This window comes from Primulina huaijiensis, unplaced genomic scaffold, assembly GCF_012295235.1.
Source record: "Primulina huaijiensis isolate GDHJ02 unplaced genomic scaffold, ASM1229523v2 scaffold42537, whole genome shotgun sequence".
In the NCBI taxonomy this organism is placed as follows: Eukaryota; Viridiplantae; Streptophyta; class Magnoliopsida; order Lamiales; family Gesneriaceae; genus Primulina; species Primulina huaijiensis.
In genome coordinates this window covers 142,675-153,779 of record NW_027360215.1, presented here as the reverse complement: position 1 = coordinate 153,779, position 11,105 = coordinate 142,675, and the positions used below count along the sequence as shown (strand labels likewise).

The window sequence follows — 11,105 nt, the reverse complement described above, 5'->3', positions numbered from 1 at the left end:
TATATTATACATGTTAAATTATAGAGTTTTGTTTTTATGAAATATTGAGATTTTTGATAAATTCTAGATTTGATATATTTATTTTAAAAATTTGTTTCTTAATAAAACACTTGTTGATTTTATTCAATAAGTAAACTATAAAGCAAAGGAAGTTCATAAATAGTAAAATATAGATGCTGAGATTCAGGGAGAAATATAGACGTCGCGGGAGAACAATCATGAGAGTTGGTTATTTATATCGAAGAGAGAAATACTCAAGCCAAGATATATTGATGTGGAGCGTCAAAGACACACGGACACAACACCTAATCATAGTACTGGTTAGTGTGTCATTTATCAAACAAAATTCAAGCTTCACAAACATTGCGTTCGTAGTTTTGGTTGTTTGAGTTGATAAGTATTTTGGATGTACTTTGCTCTCTCACCTTATCGAGGGAGTTAGTTTTGCCATAAACTAATGCATAAGTGTGTATACTGATATATGATTAATTATGTCTTATTTTATTCATTAAAATTTAATTGCGTGATAAATTGCATTACTCAGTTGCATGTTCTGTTAAGATGTTACAACACTCCATACATCACCTACATCTGATTCATATAATCTCTATCTATTTAGTACTTTTATGTCAAACAACTCTTTCAATATCGACGAAAAAATATTTTCTTATAAATATTTAATGTCATAATATTTTTTAAAAGCCATTTTTTTTGCTTAGTGGGTTTTCTTTAAGTTGGGGAGATAGTTTTGTTATAATTATGCTTGGAACTCGAGATATTTTTTTTCAAACTAAACTTTGATATTAGATTAATTATGAGTCATCAACGGTTTCGTGGGTTTCCGGAATTAAAAAAAACCCGAAATGAATCTTCCAAAGATGGTTTTGTTAAGGTATGAGTAAATTTATTTTTGGGCCTCAATTCTACATACAAAAAAACCTTTATAATATATAGGTATTGGCACTTATTGGGCTGAAAATGGAAACATGGGCTTCAAGCCCAAATCCATAAATTTCTGTGATTTGCTGGGTCCACAAATGGAGTGTAATATTGGCAAATAGAACTTCCCAATGCCGAAACCTAATTACCAATGCCATTGATTTGCTCTCCTCCCTTGCTCCACCTCAAGCCTCCCGTTTACCCGACCCGAATTCTCACCTCCCTCCTCTACTGCGGCCAATATGTGAGAACTTTCCCGGCCCGAAACCTTGCGTTCTCTACTCGAGTGCACTCATTGGTACGCCAGTCTTCTTCTTACAACTTAACGTTTAATGATGAAGATTTTAATGTGGACCTGGGACGTTTGCTGGATATTTTACCGGAGGAGATGCGGCGGAGGGTGACCGAGCATCGGGAGCGCCGGTTTTTGATCGAGGTTGTCATGGACTTGGGCCGGAAGCCATTGGCCAGGTTTCCCTCGGGGGATTTCTTGTTGTCAGATCACCCGATAACTGCGGAGGATATTCAACGCGCAACTTCACAGGTAAGCTGATGCTTCCTCTTTTTTCTTTCTTGGCGAGAACGTTCAGGTCATGCTTTTTTGGGTTTTCCGAGATTTTGATCGTTTGTTCCGGCCAGTGGTCACGACATGTCATTGATATACCGCGTGGACTTGGCTTTGTCACGGGGGCAGTTCCTTCGCCTGGCTTTTCTTCTTCATTTTCAGTTTTACACTGATTTCATTTATAAACTTTTATTTATTCTGGACATCAGGACATGTAGCTCAAGAAAGAGTGAAGATTTTTTCCCATACCACACAACGTACTAGCGAAATATTACAGTTTGCTGATGCTGACCTTACATGTTACAGGTTGGTGATTTCGCAGTGGATAATCGAGCAGGAATCAGCAGAACCTTGCACCGTATCAGTGCAATTAGAAATCGGGAAGGAGCCATAATAGGTTTAACTTGCCGAGTTGGTCGTGCAGTGTCAGGAAGTGCCAACTTATTGCGTGATTTGGTCAAGGAGGGTGCTTCCTTGTTACTTATCGGGCCTCCAGGAGTGGGAAAAACCACAATTATCAGGTCAGTACCTCCATATTCTTCCAAAAGGTTTGTTTATTTTCCTTTTAATATAATTAATGTGCATGCAAATCCTTGAATTATGAGACATTTTACTAGAACCCACGTTTATCTCAATTGACTAATTGGAATTAACCATCAAATGATGATTTATATCTCTCAATGTTGAAGTTTTCAAGCGATTATATATGAGTTTCGTTTGTCCATTCCTTGTGAGCTGTTTAAATTAAATGGACCGTACAGTTTATAATAGAAATGAACATACAACAATTGCTTTCTGTACCGTTGATTGTTGTTTGAAAGTTAATAATTTCTGTCAGAATTCGGACTACTGTAACATTCTGTTTAAGTGCATTGCGTTACTTTTGTCACTTAATATGATTAACCTCTTCTGATGCATTATTTTTCCGCACATACTATACAACTAGGAAATGGGAATGCTTTTAGAGGCTATCAGTCTTTTGCCTATTTATGAGCATCTGTACTTGATGTTAATTGTTCGTGATCAGTGATAGGGCTCCACATGTCATTCTGTTAGTGAAAACAAGATTGTTGAACTGAGAATTTTTTGTTATCAAATCAGTTACTGTTCTTCAAATAATTTATTTTCCTTTTTAAAAAATGTTCTCTCAAGAAAGTGAATAATTGCACTTACTTTCCTCCTGCGACCTTTTTCATTCTATCTCTCTCTTTTTTGGGATTCCTTCTTGGAGGACTAAACTTGGTTTAGATTACAAATAACAATTCACTGAAACCTTTTTTGTTAGAATCAATGTCGTTCTGAGGTAGAAAATAGAATGACGAGTCTTTGAAATTCTGCCACTCGCTTTTATTAAGTAGAAATTAGAAGGACTAAACTGGGTTTAGATTACAAATACAGTTAGCTGTTATTAGTTGTCTTTGAAATTTGTCCACTCGCTCTTAAACAATTGTAAAAATTTACCAGCCAGTCCATCTATTTGATCCTAAAACAGTGCTTGGGGTATTTCCATGTTTCATGGCTGAAAGTGTATGCTGGCACACAAACTTAATATGCTTGAAGCAAATAGAAACTGATTAAGCAGAAATTTGCTTGCTAACAATTTAGTTCAAACATGAAAAATAATGTCCGTCTGTTCTTGCTTTTAAGGGACATAGCTCGCATGCTAGCAAATGAGTATAAGAAGCGTGTGATGATCGTTGACACCTCGAATGAAATTGGTGGCGATGGAGATATTCCTCATGCCGGAATAGGCAATGCTCGTAGGATGCAAGTGCCACATTCGGATGTACAGCATAAGGTAATGAAATGTGTTATGATTCTATGGCCTAGGAAAATAACAAGTTTGTTTGGAGAATGTTTTTCACTCCGGCACACGTGAATTTGATTTTGAGAGAAAGGGATATCTTAGGTCTACAAGAAGGACTATTCATAAAAGTGTGTTCTTTCCTGTCTTGTGGTTGTCTAATCATCGATTCAAGGACTTGGATGAACACCTGCTTCCATTTTTTTGGAAGATGATGAACACCTGTTTTTGAGATACACACGATTTGCTAATTCATTAGGATGTCAAAATTCTGGTTCAAAACTGATAATTAACCGTGTAGCTCAGTTTGCGAAAATTTGATGAAATACATTCTCTCAACTGCCACTTGGATTTTCTTTAAATAATAAATATAATGTGATTTTAATAAGATGTAGCAACGAGAGTGCTAAATTTCATTTGTTGAATTATTGTGAGAATTGGAAGCATGCTTTTTGGATAAAGTTTGTTTTGATTGAAGGATGAACGACATCCCAAGCTGACGAGCTTAACAAGTTTAGAATACTTGAGCACATTGTAACTGGTAACCACAAGAATTCTTCACATCAAATGTTTTGTTTTCTTCATTCCACCGCACTCTGCTATCTCTGGAGTTCAAACATTATATTTTCTAAATGGCAGTTTTCTTGGGCGATAAAATATTTTAGCAGAGATGACATTTGAATATATCTGTATTTCATAGGTGCTGATAGAAGCTGTTGAAAATCATATGCCCCAAGTAATTGTGATTGATGAAATTGGCACAAAACTTGAAGCTTTGGCTGCAAGTACTATTGCTCAACGTGGAATTCAGCTAGTTGCAACTGCTCATGGAGTAACTATTGAAAATTTAGTAATGAATCCTGCTTTGGAGATGCTTGTTGGAGGAGTGCAGGTAATCTCTGATGAACTTGAAGTAAAATATACATGTCTTCTGTTGTTGCCTATGATTTAATTTGGCTACCACCAGTGGTAGAAACCGGATCAGAATTTCATAGTAAAATATCAGGGACCACAAGAAAATGGGATATCCTGTAGTTTTGCTGCGAATTCCTGTTGACAAACGCAGAACTTTTTTGTTGGAATCACGGATTGGAATTCCTACTTATTTGTTCATGTGGATGTTTGACGTGATAAGCTAACTAAATATTCAGGAATCTCGAAACCCTGTAGCTGAAGACCTGTTCATGGTTAAAAACACCTTTGCATTTGATATCCACAAACAATGTTTGCTGGATTCCATTAAATTAGATTTAGAGATCACAAAAGCTTCATCAAGGTCTCATGGTATGATGTCAAACTGTTTCTTTTTCCTTCATATGAGGACACTTCATACCTGCCTGCAGTCCTCAACCCACCATAAATGAAATGTAAAGTTTATTGTCAAGCCGCTTTATCAGAAACTTTTAGAATTTTGTCTATGCCCGTTGCCTTATTGCTATTTTTGTATGGTTACTCTTTGCAAACTTGATTGAAAGGCCGGACCATATTGTTGTTGAAAATTCTAATTGCATAGTTTAGTTTCAAGCACGTAATACATGTTGATGAAGTTTGCTTAAGAATTAATGAATGAGCCAGATTTACAAGATCTTTCTTTGTTTCGGTACAATGTCACATTATCCCTACTGTTTCTTCAGAGTGTGACATTAGGAGATGAAGAGGCAAATCGAAGAGGTGTTCAAAAAACTGTGTTGGAGAGGAAAGGACCATCAACTTTTAGTTGCGGGGTGGAGATAATTTCAAAGACAGAGTTACGAGTCCATTGTAATTTAGAAGCAACAGTAGATGCTGTACTCTCAGGTTCTTTTGGTTTAGATTTACAAAGATGTTTTTTACTTTTTACATTTCAGATTTATGGTACCATCTTGAATGTGTTGCTATTGGTATTTTGATTTGGTAGGCCGTAATCCTAGATATGAGTTTCGGAAGATAAATGTAGGAGATGCGGTTGAACCAGGGTTAATAACTTGTAACTTATCTGAGACACAAGGTCAAAGTTGGATTCAACATATGCCAGATATGAGTGATACTAAACCTTTCTCTGAGGACATGATCTCAGAAGAGAATTCTGGTGAAGACAAGGATGGTCTCTGTATATTTCTTTATGGGGTAAGAACCATCACATTTATCTTATGAAATCCTTATTGTACATGGAACTAATACTGCAAGCAGGTATTATAGATATCAGAAGCAAGTATGGTTCAAGGTATGAAACAGTTGAATATAGATGATACCTTTGAATATACTGACAACATGAGTGAAGCGGATGTGTTGATCGCATTACAGTCCAAGTTCAAGAAGAACTCTCGGCTTCAAGCTGCTGCTAGATCTCGAGGCATTCCCACTTATATCTGTAAGGTGGAGATAAAAAAGAGATCATGTAGTTTTTCTATTTTTTCTTGCGACACACGACAATGGTTACAGCTGAAACTTAAGTAAAAACCTTATTCTTATCTCAAATCCTGCCATTTTTCTCTGGTAAATCACTTCTTACTCCTCTCTGTATTTTGTTTGGATTGTGATTTTCTTCTCTCTCTTTCTCTCTGTAGACAAGCTCGTTGGCTCAGCTAACCAAGACAATACAGTCTTTCATGTCTGATTTTGCTGATGGTCTTGAAATTTTTGAATCCGAGACCAAGACGAATGAGTCAGAGAAAATAGATGCTTTGGAGGTAAACTAAATTTCCGTTTCCTAATATACCAAGCTACATGCAGGTGTTGGTGCATAATGATAAAGCTTGTTTCTAATTGTTATTTTCACAACTGAAGTCTTCTTCTATAAAGAATTGTTCTTGGGAAAAAGGAACGAGGATAAGTTTTGGCTTCTACCGAAACTGATATTTGGTGGGTTAAAAATGTGAGACAAAACCAACAAAGCGAAAGCAAGTTGGCTGTTTCCTCTAACGTCAAGAATTTTATGTAGAAAATCAATCTCGATAAGTTAATAAAAAGAGGTCAAATTGTATGGTAAACTATTCTTTATGGCTCTGACTGGAAATTTAGTTACAGTATGATGGAATAAATTTTAGATATCTGTCAACATATTCATTGCCTTGTGGATCAGTATTGTAAAATACTGATGAACATTCTTTCCTGTATGTCACACGGTGTTTAAGTAAAATGATGACTGGAGTCTATATGCATGAAGAATGACTGGTGCTTTGAGCTGAGTTTTGAAAATATATTGTGGAATAATTCACGTTTGGTAACATGCACAGGGACAAAAGGGTTTCCTTTGCTTTGGCCGCATTAATCATATACGTTCATAATCTATAAACAATGAAGCTTATTCATTGCACGAAATCACATTTTAATGGTCGTAGATATACCTTTGTTGACTCAAGAAATTGATGACTTCATATGTGAAGGAAGCAAGAATCGCAATTGAGCAAGTAGTGATTCCGAAAGGGGAACCTGTAGATCTACTTCCCCGCCCATCAAATATCTTGTTGCTTCAGAAGGATCTTATTCATAAGTACAAGCTTCCATCAGAAAGAGTTGAATCTGAGACTGGTGTACGGATGCGAATCCTCCCTTTACAAAGTAAAATAGATGATGATATCCCCGGAAGTGAGGATGATGATGATGATGCTAAGAACATTGGGCTGTTACATGGGACACATGACGAAACCAATGGGTCAATCTTCTTTGTTGATAGATTACCGTTCCTCCCTGATTAGAATGAGGGTTGCTTTTGATCTTTACCTTCAGATCAAAGTAGAGAACTACAAGAACACAGGTATGGATTACTTTTGTCTGTATCAGCTGGTCTCTGCAGTATTCCAAATCTTTATGGTCCACATCTCCTTCTTCCAACCATTTTGCATCTCCTTTTTCCAACCATTTTCTGTTAAATGACTGTATTTTTCAGCCAGACTTTTCTTTTGTTAACATCTTAAATTGATTCTCTTTTCTCATAGCCACTTTATGAAAATTGTTTCTTATAATTTAAATAGCTTCTGTGGAAACCAAATTTCCAAGCCACTAAATTCTGTGTGTATTTTCCTCTCGAGTTGTTCTGTTATGAGTTATGACTTATGAGTATCCTTCATCAACTACACAAAAATCGTGAATTGGGTTTTGACGTACGTTACAAACCAAGTCTTTTGAGTTAGTTTCTTGTATTAGACGTAAGTTCTACACTTTTACTTGTTATGTTCCAATGAAAATTGACATTGAAAGGGTGATACGAGAAAGCTTACATTGTGCAATCTTAACGAATAAAACCGAACAGATTGTAGGTTTGACTAGTGAGAACAAACATTGCTAGTTTTATGAAGTCAGTTTCCTTTCGGTTTATTTGTACAATTCTGAAGACAATTTTAAGTAACAGGATGAGCATAATATGGCTTTAGCCGCACACTACGTAAAGAAATGGAGTACTTTTTCAGTGTTAGTTTGAATGTGCTACATCTAATCAAGTCTGACTTAAGTTCAATTATTTTATTCTTAGTTGGTGCTGTTATTTTTCCCAATTGTAGCAATATGTGGGAGTATTGAATTGTTTATATCCTAATAGTCAAATCTTTTAAAGGAGTCTATTTGAATATGTATATTAAAAAGTAAAGGATAACATTATTATGTGTTCTTTGACAGCTGCATCATTTTATTCATTCCCCATTCTAGTTTCATTGATAATACATGTATAGACATGAAGAATCGGTGATGTATGCAAGATTTACGATAACGGAGGTTACTTAGTTTTGAAACAAAAATATACACGTGAAATTTGGATTACAGTCCATAGCGCAACTGAAGATGGTCATTATCACTTGAATTAACCATAAGTGATAAAGTTGGGCATTGTTTTATTACCCTGAGTAATAGTCATTTCTGTGATGGGGCTGCCACATTACACGGTTTTTGGGGATATTGTAGACGAAGATTGATGGAAACATGGGAGACCAACTCCACAATCAGTTGAAAATTGTTTAGGCATAGCCAACTACACAATTTTGCCTGTTTTTTAAAATCGTGCATTCGAATAATAGCTTTCCATGTCAGTTGTTAGCCCCTTCCCCCAATCGTTCTGTCACTGGACTAAATTTCAATAACTCATAAACTTCTCAATGAATCAAGTTCAGCTACATGATTGTTTTGATTATGAAGATTCCTCGACATTGCAATTCTAGATTATGCAGTACCTTGCCTTGGAGGTTCTACATTCAGTGAGTTTGAACTTGTGTAGGCTAAACCCATTCTCCAGATAATCTGTGTGCGTCGTTTCACTTATAAATTTATTTCAAGGGCATGTATTGCTCATCTATACACCGGAAATAATAAATGAATACCATTTAAAGATATTGATCATCCAAGAATAGTTAAATGTATGTTTGTGGCCTGTTATCAATATTTATATCGATTCTTTTTTAGGTAGTGGGAAAGCATAGGTCGGAATCCACATTAATATCCATACGAGGCTGAGGTTACTTGAAATGCCATGTGATTTATTAAAGATGCACATTTGGAGACTTATTTAATTTCTTTAGGTACTTTGTATATATTGTAAATCTGACGTATTGTTATCATGTGAATATATATGTAAGTGATGAAACCTTCGTTTAATTCAATTCCAATTGTGATTGAGAGGTGCTCATGGAAAAGTTTGTTTTATTTTGCACGCTGTTGCAGTGGGTTTTCTTTTCTCAATACATGGTGAACCCAGAAATTTTAGTTGAGGTGTGGTAGGCTTGACGGCATAGTATATTTTGTATTGCACAAATAGTTTACAAATGAAATAGAAATAGTAAATGCTTTTACTCATTTCATTGTGTTGCACTTGCTAGTAAAAGTACGAAAGCTTTTTAGAGCACTCATCTTTTGTATCTAAACAAATGACATGAGAAATCGATTAGTTTAATCATATCATTAGTTTATTTTTAACATTGTCACCTTAGCTGTCATCCAATATTTATGGTGTGGAACTAATGTGTATTGTTATTTATTTATTTTTGTCTGTGTTACACTTCTCCCTTTTGACTCTTGGGACGCCAGGAACCTTTATTCATAATCGGGTTGCTGTAGTGTTATTTATATATGATACGATTCAAAGGGTCGAGTGGACTATTCAGCCATTTAGCATCGTAAATTCTTTTAACTCTGGACACTTGCCACCTGATTATGAGTTTAGCCGTCAAAATATGTTTTTGTGGCATCATGGGGCAAGTGCAAGTATTCAAGGGTCGAGGTCGAAGTAGAACATCTTCGAAAAGAAGGGTATTCCACAACAACGAGAAATTATGAAATGAAGTATCCATATGATATCTGCAAGAATTTGGAAGTGCCTTTCTGAAGTGTTTTGTTCCAATTAGTAGAACTGAAATTGGTTGTTCACCAATAGATCAAAAGCAATAGGTGGTGTCGATGTAGTGGCCTTTGTTTTTATGTAGTTTACTCACAAAAGCTAATCCTAAGAGAAGCCAAACTTAGGTTAGATTCTCATCTTTACATGCAACCATTGGCACATAGAAAAAAACAAACACAAGTGAAATCATGACCCTGTAGGATGTCTTGACTTTGGATTATTGTAGAAAGGAAACTTGGAAGTCGAAGCCAATAGCGAAGCTTCGTGACCTCAATATTTGCAAGAGGCCAAACAACTCTGACTGGGCATGTTGGTGTAAATTTCGATGGCTGCAATATATTATTTTTATAAGAAGTATTTGATATTTCCTACTCGTCATCCGTTCTGCGTGTCTTTGAATATACAATTGATACCGGGAGAATACTTGCTAATATTCATTTGATACATGTATGAATGGCAATGTTCTATACCATTTGAAGTTGATTAGAAAATGGCAGTAAACATCAATAATTAGGCATCTGTGAAAGAATGGTACACAAGAAAAGTTTTGAACTTGTTGGAGTCGGGGTTTAGGAGATCTGGAGATGTAAAGATTAATTTTTTGTACAATTTTTAAAAAAACTGAACTTTGATACACTTGACATTTGAATTTAGAAATGTTCCATCCACCTGACTGGAGCCCATATATCTTGTATTTTTGGATGTTCGTAAATCTTACTCAGAAGTTAATTAGGTGGGATACTTGGATCTCATCACACGATATTTTTTTATAACATTATTGCTCTTTGAATGGACTAATACTACGAAACCTGGTGTATTTCAATTTCTAACCTAACTTCATTTCTATGCTGTATTAATTTAAATGGCCGTGTGTTCATGTATGAGATATCTAATCACATTTTGTAACCACATAGTCTCATGACTATATTTACAAGATATACACACACATAAATGTATGTGTGAGCTAAAAAATTGTGGTCATTAATGGTAAATAATGAAAGATAATATATCGGAAGACTCGTTATAAGGCTATTCCAATAGAAAAGTGCCAGTCTCTTCACATCTCTTACTCGACTAAGGGTAGTTTGAAAGTCCTAAAAAATTCTTGAGTTCCTCGCCAATCAGGTTAATTCCGAATAGTTGACGAAAGCTCTAATGTCATATCAAACCTAAAAATGACATAATACTCTTCTCGCTGAACGAAATGCCAAGGGTTTGAACCCTCAAGGGCCTTGGTTTCCATACATTTCTCGTCAAACCTTAAATCTCTAGTTGATATTCGATATATATGTATATATGAACCACTTCCTCATAGTTATCTTAAACGAGATCAAAATGTTTTTTAATTGATTCATTTTTGTGTATCAATTATCATATCCACTTTTTTTGAGGTCAAAGACTTTTTAAATATAATCCTCAACCGGAAAGTCGTTTGCTTTCATTATTTATAGATATACATAATCGGCCACCACAATTGTCCTATTTTGCGCCCCCCC

At 35.5% G+C, this 11,105-nt stretch overlaps 1 protein-coding gene across 6 annotated transcripts; it reads left to right on the top strand.

The window, feature by feature from the left end:
• Positions 1–1,033: 1,033 nt before the first annotated feature.
• LOC140969691 (protein SEEDLING PLASTID DEVELOPMENT 1-like) lies at positions 1,034–8,908 on the top strand. Of its 6 annotated transcripts, XR_012173982.1 has the most exons (10): positions 1,036–1,483; positions 1,811–2,025; positions 3,152–3,302; positions 4,009–4,200; positions 4,943–5,105; positions 5,206–5,414; positions 5,487–5,663; positions 5,855–5,977; positions 6,674–7,044; positions 8,679–8,908. XR_012173982.1 is itself a non-coding variant. In XM_073431116.1 (9 exons), the coding sequence occupies exons 1-9, from the start codon at positions 1,091–1,093 to the stop codon at positions 6,641–6,643; spliced, it is 1,638 nt and encodes a 545-aa protein (XP_073287217.1). In that variant the 5' UTR covers positions 1,035–1,090; the 3' UTR covers positions 6,644–6,658. The 6 variants fall into 6 exon arrangements, 3 of the variants coding, with proteins under 3 accessions (XP_073287217.1, XP_073287219.1, XP_073287216.1); XR_012173984.1 differs by lacking the exons at positions 6,674–7,044; positions 8,679–8,908 and adding an exon at positions 6,629–6,651 and having other exon boundaries at positions 1,034–1,483; positions 5,487–5,740; XR_012173983.1 differs by lacking the exon at positions 8,679–8,908 and having other exon boundaries at positions 1,035–1,483; positions 5,487–5,740; positions 6,674–6,923.
• The last annotated feature ends 2,197 nt before the right edge of the window (positions 8,909–11,105 follow it).